General features: G+C 42.5%; 1 protein-coding gene and 1 long non-coding RNA gene across 14 annotated transcripts in view; one reads left to right on the forward strand and one right to left on the reverse strand.

Moving 5' to 3' along the window:
- impdh1b (IMP (inosine 5'-monophosphate) dehydrogenase 1b) overlaps positions 1-4,821 on the reverse strand; it is an 18,913-nt gene extending 14,092 nt beyond the window's left edge. For 2 of the 12 annotated variants that reach the window (XM_030439255.1, XM_030439251.1), the window contains exon 1: positions 855-1,012. Coding sequence is in view for 5 of the 12 variants with exons in the window: in XM_030439244.1 (XP_030295104.1) it covers positions 4,627-4,799 (173 nt within the window). In the remaining 7 variants the exon portion in view is untranslated. Of the gene's footprint in view, positions 1-24; positions 133-292; positions 566-733; positions 1,013-4,626 lie in introns of those variants that run through there. The other 10 variants (XM_030439256.1, XM_030439252.1, XM_030439257.1 and 7 more) reach the window with 8 other exon arrangements.
- On the forward strand, positions 692-14,611 carry LOC115595129 (uncharacterized). 2 transcript variants are annotated; one of them, XR_003986648.1, is made up of 4 exons: positions 692-830; positions 7,136-7,188; positions 12,861-13,065; positions 13,956-14,611. It is a non-coding gene; the product is annotated as an uncharacterized LOC115595129 (long non-coding RNA). The 2 variants fall into 2 exon arrangements; XR_003986647.1 differs by lacking the exons at positions 692-830; positions 7,136-7,188 and having other exon boundaries at positions 12,785-13,065.
- Positions 14,612-16,592: the final 1,981 nt, after the last annotated feature.

The following is a 16,592-nucleotide window of genomic DNA, read 5'->3' on the forward strand; positions in this document are numbered from 1 at the left end:
AACAATACCGGAATATCAGCTTACATAGTCACCGAAGCAATTAGCGTGATTTAACAACCCGGAGCACTGTTGGTGCGAGAAGAGATGTTATGCTAGCAAAACCGTTAGCAGGGAGGGGAATTGTTGTAACGAGCAGCTGCCAGATATTTGGTACCCGACCTGACAAGCATCTAGTGATGTAAAAAAAAAAAAAAAAAAAAAGTCATAATTAAAAACAGCCAAGTTAACTGGGAACTTGTGTAAACCATTAACATCTGACACAAAAAAATGTTCCCACAGGCGCAGACGTTACCTGATTTCGGAGGTTTTACCTCATTTGAACCGTCACAGCTATAAGCTTCCGATGTTGCCTCATTAAAATTTACAACAGCATAAACAAGTAGGTAATCTCTTCCCCATTAAGACCATCATAAAAAATGTATCAGACGTGTGCAGATGCGTTAATAATCCACTAATGTGCCTCCGAGCAGCTGAACTTTTGGCAGACCAGACACTAGCTTGTGTTCAGACTACGTTCTTCTTCTGCAGACATGTGGGTGCAACCGTTAGCATTTAGCATTAGCACCCTGCTTATTTATAGCTCGACCTGGTGAAAACGCTCAGAGGCTTTAAAAAGGAAGCTTCCCCGAGCATTAATAGTTGTTTTTCTTTTTCTTCTTCTTGTTTTTAAATCCCACAGCCTCTCATTTAGCGTAAACCTCCCCCAACGCCCGAGTAACGTTAAGCTAGCTACCTTATGGAGGCTGATGCCCACGTTGGCCGTAAGGGAAGCAACTTTCCAGCTGTGAGAGCTAACACACAAAGTCGCGGCTAAAAAGAAGAAAGCGAAGGTAAGACACTGTAATTCCCTCTACCTCGATGTACAAAGGTCGTCGTTGGTGGCTCCCCGGGATGTAAAAGTGAATGAGAAAGTGATTGCCTGTCGCAGCAGACAGTGCGTGCTGGTGTTATGTACCAGCAGCAGCGTCACATCCCCCCCTCCTCCTCCTCCTCCTGATCTCACAGAGGCGTGTTCAGCCCTCCGCTGCTGGATTCTGGAGCAAGAGGGGTTAATGAGTGTGCAACAGGAGGGCTTCCACGTCAGAAATGCTGGCAGACCAGTTCATCTGAGCCATGACATTGCTAATGGGTCGTAGCGTGACACGAGCTGCGAAGATTGTGTAAAAGTTTAGATGGTTCCCTACTGTACTTTTTAAAAAAAATCCTCTCCCAACAAAATAGTTTAGCTTTGGCAGATAAGTACAACAACAACAAAAAAAAATGCTTCCTCCAAAATGTAATGTAAAGAACAAGAAAAAGTACAACTACCTCGTAAAAAGCACAATAATTGAGTAAATGCACTTGGGTACGGTTTTGAGCAGTGTTGCTTAAAGTAGACATACTTGAGTAAAAGTAATGATATCGCAAACCAAATAAATAAATCGACCTTAAAGGACAACCAAACATACTATTTTAAAAAACAAATGGTTATAAATGATACAGCAGAATCAGAGATATCTCCGTTTTTTTTTTTTATACCTTGTCTTCCAGAACCTGGCGCCTACATTACCCACAATGCCACTTTGCCACAGAGTGACATTATTGGAGGCAATTTATGAGATTACATTCTGCTTTGTCTGGAGCCACAAGTCTTTATACTCTCCTTTTTTCTCACATATGCAGTAAGTACTCCCCAAGACCTGTAAACTCTCTTTAATGTGTAAAAATGGGTGGAGTTACCCTTTAACTTGAATGACTGACGTGTGAGAGGCTGCCACAGGAGACTTTTCCTGAAGTCAGCCTGACACGCTTGGTCCTCTCCGCCCTGGTTTCAACAGCTCATGTGAATAAAAAATGTGGCTGGTGCTGTTCTTTCAATACATCTCATGCTTGTGACCAAAACTCAAGACAGCGCTGCGTAAATTCAGTGTGCCGTTTCTCTAAATCAGGGCGTGAAAGTGCTTTCATTTTGGAATGCCAGTTAATTCATCTAATATGCAAGTTAACTCATACTTGAGTAAAAGTATGACTTTTGGTGTATCGTGTTTAAATATTACTTCGGTAAACGTTACAGTCAATAACACGGTTAGGGTATTTTTGTGTTATTGTACTCATGACAAACTATAGTTATTTAGTACAATTAATTAGTATTTATTTTAATATATGGTGTTGTTTGTTGATCATAGCTGCTCGGCTGAGTTATGTGGATGAGCAGGACTCAACTCTGACTCTTGACAGTGTGAGGCATTACTTCTAACATTTCGCAGTTGGGAAATCATGTGACGAAGCCGCTCCGTCAGACCTATTGTCACGTGCCTATTAGGTGAACTGGTTGGCAATCCAAAATCGAAACCTTCACGCCCTTATTTAGAGAAACGTCACGCTGAACTTATGCAGCGCTGCCTGAGCAGTCACAAGAGAATCATTCGGACTGGATGAGGTGACCAGAAGTACAACACCAACCACATTTTTATTTACACAAGGTTTTTAATGAGGGCGGAGAGGTCCAGCACGTCAGTCCTTGTCTTCACGTTAAAGGGTAACTCCACCAATTTTTAAACATTAAAGTGAGTTTTCAAGTCTTGGGGAGAACTACTGCATATATTGGGGAAAAAGGGAATATACAGCCTTTTGTGGCTCCAGACAAAGCAGAATGTAATCTCACAAATTGCCTGCAATGATGTCACTCTGTGGCTGAGTGGCATTCTGGGTAATGTAGGCGCCAGGTGTAAAACCTGTGATATCTCTGGTTTTGCTGTTTCTTTTACATCCTTTTTGTTTAATTAGATTATAGGAGGGATATGCTCAACCAGTGGCGCCTACATTACCCAAAATGCATCTTAGCATCTACCTGAAATCATTGATTTATCAGATTACATGCAGCTTCCTCTGGAGCCAAAAAAAAGGCCTGTTACTACTTTTTTTTCACAACTGCAAGATCTGTAAACACATTTTAATGTGTACATCTAGTGGAGTTCCCTTTAAGGATCAAATTCACTGCCTTTTACCTCTTCTATGTGCAAAGTTCAGTACAAAGAGGATACAACAATAAGAACAGTTGCTCCTCTCAGGTTGTCTGCTCAACTGAAGCAGTTCTATTTTAGGCTTTACAAAGAGAACATTGGGTCACGGACGAGAGTGACATGGGTTAACTTTTGAAGCTTCACTAGTCCCTCTGAAATCCGAGCGATTCAGTTGTACTTGCCAGGCAGCATTACCCAAAAAAATTGCTCAACGTACGGATACACTCTGAGCAGACTGGTCTTTTTCCAGCATCGCCGAACACACTCCTTGACACATTGTCAGCACGCCGCTCTTGTCACCGAGCTGCCCGGCGGCACCAGCAGTTGTCGTGATGGAAAAAAACATGACGAGGTAAAAATGCAGCCGTCGAGATCTTTCATCGCCTCTTTTTATGGCTTAACCGCTGCAGGCGATCAGACTGACAGGCTCAGGCGTGCGTGGTGCCAGAAGAGGAGTGACATACTTTGGGACTTTAACCACATCAAAGGCTGTTTTCATTTGATTAACATGCAATAAAGTCACTCAAAAAAATAATCTTGCATAATCTGTTGGATTTGTATTGAAGGGCACAATACAAACAAACCGTGTATCCGTCTGTCAGAAGATGGGGATTACGATTCGGAGTTGGGATTTAACTTTGGCAGGAAGTCATGCGTGACGTAAGAGCATCATGTTTATTTAAGCTGAAGCCTATCGTCTACAGATTCATGAGGCTGGCACTTCCGGTCCCACTGTATCATAAGCTGTATATTGATTAATTCCATGCAGAGACTACACTACAGTTCAGAATACATTAACAAACACGTGGTCTCCCCTGTAACACAACACGCCTCACATTCATCTCCCGTTCTATATCAGTCTTAGGTTCCTAGATGTGTCTGCCAAGGTGACTCGGTGGGAGGGGGGGGATCTGTTTTACCACTCTGTGCAAGTGTCAAATTAAATGTAGGTCATCGCAGATATGGGTCAGTGGTTCCTTTATGACAGCCTTGTTTATCCTCCCCGCAGCATGCCGCCCGCTCCTGCCCTCGACGCCGCGCCGAAGAATCGTCGGGGCAGAAGGGCCGCGTTTAAAATAGCGCCTGCCAACTTAAGCCGTTCTTTTCTTTGACTTGTTGTTGTTGTTTTAGCATCTGCTCATAAGCCGAAAGTGTTTATCTGGAGGGGGCCCGTTCAAACAACTCAAAACGCGGCGTCGGAATGGGAAGGGATTTAACCTCAAGGGCATTTGCAAACTGATCTAAATGCTGGTGTGTGTGTGTGTGGACGTGTAAACTGACCCGATGGCATGAAGTTAATTTACATGTGGGGCCAGTGAAAGCTGGATGACTGACATCGCATTACTCCTTTATGTCACATTGGAAACAGGGAACTAGCGTTGAAATAATCGGGGCATTCTTCTATATTCTCGCTTCTACACCTGAACATATGTCTTTTTAAATGAAAAACTGGCCCTCAAAGTGTACATTCTGCAGAAAGTTTTTATTTCTTTGCAGACCCACTTGCTTGTAAGAAGAGCTACAATAACCATTAGTCAAGATAATAGAACAAATCTCAACCTAATTACTGCTGGAGTTATACCAAAATGTGGCTCATTCTCCGTGTACAGCCCCCATAACTCACCTCTCTGGGCCCAGACCGGCCAGGATGCGCGTGGCGTTGTATCTCTGGGCTGCAGTTTCATGTCCGTGTGAGGTTTGCCGTACGTACTGTTTACCTTCCTGAGGTGAAACGCTGGTACGCGGGGGCTGAGTGTCTCCCAGCACTCCCGGATAATCCACCTGCAGACTGTCCATCGCTTCATCTGCGCCAAAGTGCTCATAACCATACCCCTCCATCGCCCAGCCGAGGTCGGCCTCCCACTTCCTTTTCTTCGCCTTGTTATGCAGCTTTTTTTTTTTTTAAGCAAAAAACTCCAGAGTCAGTGGAAAAACATCCAGCAGCTGAAGGTCACATTTGGGTCCAAACAGAAGGTTTCTGAAAGCCCTGGATATGTTTGAACTTCATCACCAGAGCTCGGTTAAAGTGAAGGAGTCAGAGTTTGCAAAACAAGTGCAAAACTCTGCTCTCCTCCCCTTCAGCCTCCTCCGTCTGCGCCTGCACAGGATACACCTGCCTACAAAAAGGCACCAGGCACCTCGAGGCGTGTCAGCTGAGGGCGTCACCTAGGAGATTCTCCCACTGAGAGGGTGTCGCCCTGGAAATGATGCCAGCAGTAGAGCGTCGTTGTGGAGAGGCTGTCGGTGCTGATGTCTCTGAAAACGTTGGAGGTTGGAGGAGATTTTCGTGTCATGAACAGGCAGGCGGTAATGGACAGGGTGGATGAGCCCCGTACTGTACTTATATGTGGGATAAAGCAGCCATCGCCCCGAGCGCTTCTCTGCAAGTTGAATGGAGTGGAGTGGTGCCGTCCTGCTGAGTGCTCTCTCTGTCTTGCTCCCTCTCCATGTAGGGGTTAATCCCGCTTTTTCTATCAGTGGCACCACAGCGCTTTCACAAAGAGGATTTCAGAATTAGTATGAACAGGACAAGAGACGAGCTGCGCAAAGAGAGCAGCAACACCGCCACTGCGCCACGTTTAAAAAAAAAATAAATAAATGTATTCGTCTCAGTGGGTTTCTATTAAAACACATACAGCAAACGTTTGGGGTTCAGTTCTGGACACGAGTGGTAAATTTAGCTCCTCACACTTGGACAAACAGGCGTGATTTTGCATTGTTTGCTTGTGCAGGCCCGAGCAGAAAAAATGTCCGTTTTCAGCAAAAAGCCGGAGCCAAACACAATGAGTCTGCATGAAAATCAGCTCCGGTGTAGCTGCATCGCTTCCTAAAAAAAAGTCAGAGGTCGTGGTTAGACCCAGTGTACCTTGGCACAGCTCACTGAAGCTCGCGCTGAAGTGTCAGGGGTGTTACATAAGTGCTCCAAACGAAATACGATTTCAAAACAGTGGTGTGCGAGCGTGTTTTGCCGCAGCGCCACCTCTGTTCTTTTTGACATCAGGGTGTAAACTCGCGCCTTTTTTCGTGGAAGTGCGCACACTATTTGACGCGTCGAATTTTGTTTTCGTGTGGGTGGAAAAAGGATTCCCCCTCCACACATACACACATGTGGGCCTCCACTCCTCTCAAGGGGATCACCTCCAGGTGTCTGACTGTTTGTGACAGTTGGCGAGACGTTAAGATGGAAAATCCTCTTAGCCCGATGTCCTCCGAGGCTCCAGTAAGTTCCCCACTTACACCTCATCATCAACACATGGTGCTGGAAACCCCTCACCCACACAATGAGGATCAGGAGGGTTTCCTTTATTACAGCCGAGGAAACAATCTGAATACACCTTTAAAACCGCCTCATCCGTGGCCCCACTCTTAATTTCAACATGCGCATGTCCTCAGACTCGCGCGACGCTCCCTCCGCTCATTCAATTACATAATGAACGTCATGTGCACAGCGTGGATACTCATTGACTGGCCGGAACAAATGGAAGTCATGAGATTTAACACAAGGGTAACCATTTCCAAAAGAGCATGTGTGCGCGCGCGTGTGTGTGTGTGAGTGAATGACTGGCAGCTGAAGATATCATCCGTCAGATGATGTGAATCTACTGAAGAGTTGTAATTAATTTCACGTCACACAAGTTTGATAAAGCACTTTGGCAATCCGTTACATCAGGACTGCAGCGGAGGGGACGAGATAAATCTGAAGGAGAGATACGATGTTCTTTAGGAAGTCGTGTAAGACCCACAGTGTTCACGCAGTTTGACGAAGTTCGCTGCATTCTTTTTCTATAAAAGAATAACGAGCGTCCTCTCATTTCAGAAATACACATGTTCTTTGTTCATTATTTTCTAAGAGGAAAGAGTGAATAATTTACCTGGCCTGTCTTGATCTATGGTTGAATTCACATCTTCTTCTCAGAGGACTTTACAGTATACAACAACATGGGATAACCTTCATCATACGGAGAACTAAACCTGCCAAAATCAGAAATAAAGAAAGAAATATAAAATGTCTCAATAAATAAATAAATGTGCCCTTAAATGCACTAAAAATAATATTGGAAAACAATGTAGGCATTGTTTATTTTATGATACCTGACATAAATATATATTTCTGCTTTAATTTACCTTTGCAGAGGCTGTGAACCTGGACATCTGGGGCCCCCTGAAGCAGTTGTCCATTTGCCTGGTTTGTATTGCAGCCTTAGTTAAAAAAACTGGGGATTTTGAAAGACCTGAGAGTTTAAAGCTCATGCCCGCACCAATCAAAGCCACAGACAAACACAGATGTTTGTTTGGTGCGACGTAAGTGTTGGGACTTGTTTGGAGAGCTTTGGTCGGATCCAATAAGTTCAATCTTTGTCTAAGTTTGATGAAGTTTGGTCAGTTTTTCCATGCTTTCAGCAGGGATGACTTAAAAACACAGCTCATACATGTTCAGTATGCTGGAGTATGCCTGTAAAATATATAGATGTATGTTCAGCATTGAAATTTTCTGGAGTTGATAAAAAACACGCGTCAGATCAGATTTCAAGAAGATATTGTTACTTTTATTCAGTGGAAAACAGAGAAAGAGGAAGGCAAACAGGAATATAAATCAAAAAAAGATCAACAAAACAGAACTAAACTCAAAATAGTGAAGTGCAGCGCTGGAGCAGAGTGACTTCAGCTGAACTCAACAACGACAAGATCGACCTAACTGAGCGACAAACATTCAGTAACCATTAACACCAAGTAAATTCACTTCAAGTGGACACCAACCGGACAGTTTGTTATTAACTCAGAGTTATCTTTGCTAAACAATGCTCAAATATAATAAAACGTGTGCCTGTAGCTGAGCGTTAACTTGAGTGAAAAGGTCAAATTAAAGGGAAAGTGAGAGGGGAGTTGCTGCGACTGTGGTTGCGGTGCGGCTTGTCTTCGACCTTTATCTCGGAGGTCATCTTAACTTTTCAAAAAGGAGGACAAGCACATGCAGGAACTCAAAATGTTCCACTCACATGGCTTCGGGTCAGCTGAGCGGCCTGTGGTCGCGGAGTTGTTATATTTTAACAGCGTTCACGCTCGCACAAGACCTGGACTTTCAAACTGACACACATAAATGGAATGCAGCTATTATTAATGTTGTTTAAAAAAACCTGCAAATGTACTGATGCGGCATGTCAAAATCCATAAAGTATAAAAGACAAAAATGATTTGAAAAGTGAGCCCAAACACTAGAATGGCTCTCAGTATACCCCAATAAAAATGTCGCCCTGTCTTGCAATTTTTCCTGGATCCGCCCCTTAATCTGGATCTGTGCCAAAAGTTAATGGGGTCAGTTCTGGGCCGAGACCAAACCTCCATCCAAGTTTCGTGGAAATCCGTTCAGTAGATTTTGCGTAATCCTGCCGGCAAACCAACAGACACGTGTGGAAACAAAACCTCCTTGGTTAGAGGTAATAATACAATATGTCTTCTTCATGCAACAATAAAAAATAAAGATGATTCAATTTAGCGGCTTCAGTTTCAGGGTCCATGTATCGGGCACGTTGGTTCACTGTCTCATCTTACTGGGACACATGAATAGAACAGAAGCACTGTTATTGTTACCGATAACACCTGAGCTTCTCTTCCTGCTGAGAAAAAGCCTCTTTTCTTGTATCATTATCGTACTTATATCACAAATGTGATATAATATCCGTAACGCTCCTCTCTAAAAGCCTGAAGCCATGTGAGTCTGTGTTCTGAGATCTTAACTGTCACACACTGACATCTAGTGGATGAACTGTTTAATTGCACACAGTCGTCATTATAATATCCTGAATAAGGGATTTAATAAGGTCCTTTATTCTTACTGTTCCTCACATATGTTCTGTTCTGTTGTTGCAAATAGGAAATCAGAATCTGTTTCCACTTCTTGAACAGCACCTGTAAAAGTAAAACGGCTATATTCAAGGTTAAATTCACCAAAAATGAACGTTCATTCATTTTCTGCAGCATTCACCGGTGCAAAGTCAGACGAAGCTTTGTATTCCACAAAACATTTCTGGAGCTTCGCAGCATTTAAAACGTAAACGCCAACGAAAAAGACACAACAAAACAAAACCTAAAGCTTGTCAGGTGCCATCCAAGTCTCCTGGAGTCCAGAGATCCAATCACATAGAATTGATGAGGCGTTATTTACATTGTTGATGAAGGTTCTCCTTAAACCAGGTTGTGGTAAATCTGTGGTAAAAGTGCTGTATCGTACTGCAACCAGACTTGTTTCAGTTTCTTTCTTATTTCAGTTTGAAGACGTTTCACCTCGTCCAAGAGGCTCCTTCAGTTCTAACTAACTGGAGGCGAGTCGACAGGCTTTTAAACTCTGTGTGGGAGTGTCCTTACAGACTCATTAGGGCATCATTGGTCAAGCCGGCCTTCATGTGGGTTTCCAGTACTAAGTGAGCCAAGACGTGAATGCTTGTTAAGCTGTCTGGGGAGAGAACTCAGTTCTGCATTGTGGGTGGGTGATACGTAACGCCTCAGGCCACTTCTCGGTTCAAAGACGGTTGTTCCAGTTTGACATAGATGGATTCCTTCCTTCCTCTCTAAAACCCATCTGTCTTCTCTGTCTTCTAAACATCTTGGCCAGAGAAGACAGATGGTTCGAAAAGAGGAGTAAAGGAATCCACCTACGTCAAACTGGAACGGCCGTCTTTGAACCAAGGAGGTGAGACGTCATCTTCACTGAAGCTACTCAGCTAAAAGGAAACCCCGTCTGAAATTAGTGTAAATAATGTCTTCTCAAATCTTTTTGGGGTGATCTCGGGACATCTGGAGACTCGGATTATGATTTCTGGGCCATTTTTGGGGGGTTTCTTTTTTGTTTTTTATGTTCTAAAAAAGTCCCCTTCTACTTCAGTCATTCTGAGACAGTCCTATAATTCATAGTGTGCTAATTTCTTCACACTGAATGATCGCATGACAACAGCCAGAGGTGGATTCTGTATCTACTACGGTGTTTCCTTTTACTCACGGTCTCGTGCTTTCTCTCATTGTTTGCCCAGCCTTTCACTGTTTACTCAGTAGATTAAGAATAGTCTATAATTAAATACAGAGAAGAGGAGTACACCATTGTTTCTTCTCAAGAATCAGTTGGCTTTTAAATCCCTGGGCAGTGAAAGCAAAAACAAAAGGATTTACTGCCTGCGTGTGCAGATGAGTAATCTAGACTGTTGGCTGCCTGTCAGTTTAGGCCGTGGGAGTTGAAGAATCTGGCAGAAAAGTGCAGAGTGTCAACTTCAAGTCCCAGACTTTCTAATCTTCTTACGAAACTTCAAGAGACAATAAGATTCCATCATTAAGTAACGATCACCAGACAGAGAAACATGTCTGGAACATCCTTTCCAACTGTGTTTAACTTTTTTGACTCATGTTTTACAGGAATTTTGTCTTGAAAGTTTGAGACCATGGCCCTGTTTTTTTTAAGCCAGAATCCATCCAATGTTCGGTGCTGAGTAAGAGTTAGTCCTACATCTGGGCAATTATCCTTCTGGCGAACTCTACTAGTGGCTTTTTTGTATTGGAAATTCCTCAAGATCTATGCCAAGGTTCAGGGGAAACTGAAATCATCACTGGCATTTTAAAAAGAACAGCGCAGCTATTTTGCTCGGCTCATTTTACTCGGTGGGTAATTTTCCACAGTGAAAGTCTGGAATCTCCGCTCTGGCATGTGATGAATCTGAATATATTACGTTTCTCTGGCAAGAGACCAAAGATCTTTTGACAAGTTTGTACAACGTGGGGGGACAGGAAACAGGTCTGAGCAAGTCCAGTGAGGTAGATATGAATGATTAAAAAGAAGAAGCAAAAAATGAATACAGATTTAAGTTCTTCAAGCCAACTCACTGAGTCACTGAGACTCACTGAAAGAACATAATGTACGTCAAACTTATTGCTCAACCATCAATTTGACCTCATCTAACACCTCACTGTCATACTGCCAGATCCAAAATAAGTAAGTGGGAACATGTATTTAATCTCACTCTAAACCCTCTTATTCTCCTGTTGGACACAATCTTTTATTAAAGCCTAGTCCTCAAAAACACTAAGATCAAACTATAGGAGCTCTATGATTATCACAGTATCACAACACCTCCCAAACACTGACTTGTCTCCCATATTAGTCATTCCAAAGGTCAGTGTTCCCAGAGGAGGACTCCTGTTAACATCTGTTGCACTCTTATGACACTGTCAAACTCAAGACGGACACTTTAACAGAGGAAATATCAAAATGTAGCCCGAGATATCTTTTTTTACTCCATGCATGCTTCCTCCTTGGACAATTCCTGGCTCCTACATTACCCACAGCAGATTTTCTGATGCGTTATCAAGCACACAAGGAAGAGTGCCAGGCTCTGAAAGCCAGTATCCAAAATCTGCAATCAGAACGTCACTTAACCTTACATTGTCTAAGAAACAGCTGTAGAATTGTTTATACATTCTTTGAGCATCGCAGCCAACTGGGAAATTACTCATTTGATGATAATAATTTGAGTCATTCAGTCCATGAAAGTTTGGAAAGTCTAGAACAGTTGCAAGATTAAATCTTTTTTTTTATCTCTATTCAGGACCTGTAGACACACAAAACTTTCCACCCAGTGTTATAATTAGTTCAAAGGGTTCACGTCACCAAAAATGTGGTTTATGATTCAACACTTGCAAAGCAAATTTAATCACCATTTGTGTCAGTGGTAGCCTACTATGTGTTAGGGGCTAATTAGCTAATGCTCACATGCTAACACACCCAAATCAAATAACATTCACATTCAACATGTACTTTATAGTGGGAATTAGCTAATGTTTATATGCTAAGACAGCTAGACCAAGATGATAACATGTGCTCAATATACTGTACCGCACAAACATTAGCTAGTGTTAGCAACCTTAACATACAATACAACATACAATAGACAATGTAGCTACTGTTAGTAACCTACTGTAGCTAGATAGTTAGCGTTAGAAACGTTAACCATTACAAGGTAGTGTTAGCAACTTGAACATTTGCTAGCTTGCATTAGCGTTTAATGGCCGAATGCTACTATTAAAACCTCTTAAACTCAAAGAGCACAAACTGAGTACATATTTCTGACATTTCTGACATAAATAACACCTCTTAACTAAGAACACAACCTGAGTGTTAATTTCTGACGTATATTAAAACAATTAAACATTTCTAAAACATATAATTTAGCTAGCGTTAGAAACAGTAACCATTACTAGCTAGTGTTAGCAACTTCAACATTTGCTAGCTTGTGTTAGCGTTTAGTGGCCAAATGCTATAAATAACACCTCTTAAACTAAGAACACAACCTGAGTGTTAATTTCTGACGTATATTAAAACAATTAAACATTTCTAAAACATATAATTTAGCTAGCGTTAGAAACAGTAACCATTACTAGCTAGTGTTAGCAACTTCAAAATCTGCTGGTTTGTGTTAGTGTTTAGTGGCCGAATTCTACCAATAAAACCTCTCAAACTCGGAGAGCACAGAGTGCTAAACCAAGTTACATTCCTAGTAGTGTCTCGTGACAATGCAAATAATTACGACATTTTAAAGAGGGAATTAGTTGGATTTAACCTTTTCCAAGGTTTCTTCACCTTCACTATGACAATAATACAGTAAAAAGAGACAGACAGACAGTTAATTCCTATGAAGACACATAAAAACAAAAACAATGAGGTACAACATGATATACAATATGTAAATTTTTAAATATAAAACAGGCATGAAGCCATGGGAAATCCCTGAACTCTCCTCAGGCCACACACGGCAGATTCAGGAAGCTGCTGATGATGATGTCACAGCTCTATAATAATGAGCTCTGTTTCATACTCAGCTCACACAGCAGCACGGAGGCAGACAGACAGGCAGCCTGGCGTCAGCTCCAGTGAGATGACCACTTTCTAAGCTCACAAGACGAGGAAAACTAACCACTCACCGACGAATATCTGCGGATTTGTGTGAGGTTTTGTTGTTGGGAGCGACTTCATCCTCCACGACGAGAGAAAGACGCGGACCGACATCGCACTTCGGCCGAGTTGGTGAGTTATTGTACAAAGGAGACAGGGAGCTGTTGTTTTAATGTCTGGTGGAAGAAAGACAAGACAAGACTCAAGACTCTTTTTTTGTATCCAAAGCCATGTGGCTGCTACTGCTGCCTTCATGTTCGTTTCTTTACGTGCCTGCATGCGAGCTTCATCAGTTTGTAGTCGATTTTAATCCGCGCAGTAAATTGCAGAAGTTTGATAACAAGATGACAGCAGCTCCTGTTATAACTGTGGCTTTTCCTGAGTGTTGTGTCCGCAAGAGTGGGATTAATTCCAACATGTTTCAGTTAGAAGAAAGTCAATTTTTGGTGACTAATGATTAAAAAATCGATATCTCCAACAGCCACTGAATGCAACATGAGCTCCCCTCTTCCTGTTGATGAGACAAACATTGATGGCTGCCTTGGAGACTAGTTTTCTCCTTACACAAGTCATTTCTGGGACATCCTCTACAAACTGAAATGCATTTTGCTCTGCAGTAACGCATCTAACACCTACATGTGGTGTAAATGTTTTAAATTGTCCCCAAAAGATATTTCCCAGGATGTATATGCATACGTACGCGGGCTGCAACGATTAGTCTCATGATTCACAGTTTCCTAGAATCCAAAGCGACTTCCTCTGATTGCTCCGTATTTCCGGTCAACAGGCCGAAAACCCAAAAAGTCTTAATTTGCTGTAAAAAAAGGAAAAAAAAAGATGATAAAGAAAAGCAAATCCTTACATTTAAGAAGATGCAACAAGGAAATGTTGGAGATTTTTGCTTGAGGAATGACTCTAACAATCAGTTGATTATACAGGAATAGGTTAGTTGACTTAGCTCCAACCACTATTAGTACAAATATGAATAGTCTGTTTAACAGTTTCTTATTTTTGTCTTGCAGCCAGCTGTCCCTGACCACAGGCGCCATGGTGGCAGCAGTCCTGAAGGTGTATTTCATTGGAACGGCGCTGAGCGTCCTCGCAGTCCTCTTCGGATTAGCAGACTCTGTTGGCGGTCTGATGTACCACCAGAACCGTCACTACACCGCGGAGCCGGTCCACCAGACAAAGACACAGAGGCAGGATCCCTCTGCGAGTCACCGGAGGGGATCGCTGGTGACTAAACACATCGGCTCATAAGGGCAGACATCTTGTGTCACAATTTGGCAGCTGGATGGACGTGCTGGGTGCTGTGGGCACGCTGGATACTGTAGCAATGGAAGAACGGACCATGAGACTTAAATAATTGCACTGACAAACAGATCAACGCCGGTGGTTTGTTGAATTGTGGAGAATCCATCGGCGCGTCGCTGTTCGCTCCACTGTGTGATGTCAGACACTGCGACTCTGACTGCACTGTTGAACTGTTTTCTGCACTAGACTTTAGGAAATGTTTTGGGTTTTCGTCAGGTCACTATGTGTGTTTTTTATTGTTTGTTTTTATTTTTTGTAATAAACTGAATCATGTGTTATTAGTTTACTGAGGTCTCTTAATACGAACAAAGAAGTTGCCTGTTTACTGATGGAAGCCAGTGAATAAAACTAGCTTCATGAGAAAGTGTGGTCATACTGTCATAATTATGAAATTAAAGGTCTATTATGAAGGAAATTTGAGATTATAAAGTCAAAATTGTTACATTTATGAGAAGTAAAGGTCATAATTATGAGATGAAGTCAAACCTATACAGAAAAAAGTGGGATAGAAAGTGATGGTGATGAGATAAAAGTCTAAATTATGAGATTTTAAAAAGTCAAATGTATAATTTATGTACAACTGACTCTTATATATATCATAATTTTCTTAGATCCATATTAATCTCCTTTTTATCTTATATTTATGACTTATCATGAGAATTAAGTTATTCAGAGAATAAAGTTCTCATCAAATCTTTTCTTAAACTGGCACAAACGGGCTTCGATACTGGCGCGTATCAAATGTGTAAATGTACCGAGGCAAACTGAAACAACTCGAGCAGCGATTAAAGAGCTTAAAGGATAAAAAAAAAAAGAGTTTTGCATAGTTGCAAAAGAAGTTTCCTGAGGTGGGGAAGAACCAGATAAATCACGGAGTGCGTCAACCTGCCGTGTTGGCGAAATAATGGTTCCGCTTGATTTACCTTTAAAAGAGGAAAACACTTAAGATAGGTACGAACTCTGTAAAGACCAGCATCTGTGGAGAAGTACCTCTACTCCGGTTTTACTTGTGTTGATTGACAGATATCACTGTGGCGTCTCAGTGAGAATCACAAACCCACATGAGCCAACGAGTCCCGACAGAGCCCGAGAGCTCCACGGTAGTCAAGAAAACTTCAACGTATTAGAGAGAAAACTGAAGAAACCTGAGGCCATGATGGATCCCTCCCTCCTCAAATGACATCCAGTCTCTTATATAATTGTGTGTTTTCTTTGGCTCGGTTACAGTGCAGCTCAGACTCACTGCTCTCATCGGACTCTGATTTACCGTAATTCCCATGATGTGGTGAAGATAAAAGAGGTCTGAACTGCGTGTGCTGTCATCAGATACTGTAGAGGATTTGACTTTATGTGCCAACAGCATCTTTAAGCTGATCTGTGAGTCACTACTGAGACTGACCCCACCTGCGCTAACACTCGATCCAGAAATCGTTCATTTCCTGTAAAAGGCTCATTCAAGACTGTAAATGTTTAGCTAGCGGCTGCCTGAATGTACACTGAAACGAAACAGAACCTTATCTGCTTCCTTACTTGTGTTTGTGCCAATTTCTCCTTTGAAGCGTTCGCTTTGAATCTGCTGAGTGATTTGTGATTTCCCCTTTTTTTCTTTATCATCACAGGGCCAGAAACATGACTCAGACGACTGCTTATGTTGCTTCATATTTGCTCGGTGTGTGTGTGTATATAGCAACGTGTTAATCTCCACAAAATGACAACATCCGCCGTTTGTTCGTGCCTTCCGGGTGGTCCGTATACCTGGTTTGACCTACTTTCGCTCAGTTTTTCTCTCGGGGGCGGTGTTAGTCGGTGACGTGGGACACACCTGGGCCTTGCGTGACCCGGAGCAGCAGCTGCCAAGTCCATCAGAGTTTGTTTTTGGTTATTACAGCCCTCGGGCTAACGCAGCAAACTTCTGCTCATCCATGCCTTACGCCGCTGAATTCTCAAGCTGTATTTGTTCTTTGTGAGTCACTTGTTGAATTTGAGTCTCCAGGTTTGCTCTCATAGCGTTTTCCCATCCAGAGGCCCTGTTGGCAGGAAGGCAGTGTTTCTCAGCGCCGTCCAAATCAGTAACATATGACCGCTATAGCGTTGTTTCATACGTCTGTTTCTGGAAAGCCATATGTTACAAATTGAGGTCAGTCAGGGCTTCAGGTCTGCAGGCCTGCTGTGGAGTTTAATGCCCTTAAAGATGCAATTTAAATCCCAAAGTTAACTAATAACAGCTTTGACGTTACGTTAAAGACGTCTGTGTATCGCGTCGATACCTGCTGGAGTTAACATGCTAACCAGCTAGCGTCGGCCCTCCGCTGCTGTCTTGTTTTGCCGCCTTGCACCTCAAGACA

The sequence above is a fragment of the Sparus aurata genome, chromosome 14, assembly GCF_900880675.1.
Source record: "Sparus aurata chromosome 14, fSpaAur1.1, whole genome shotgun sequence".
Classification (NCBI taxonomy): domain Eukaryota; kingdom Metazoa; phylum Chordata; class Actinopteri; order Spariformes; family Sparidae; genus Sparus; species Sparus aurata.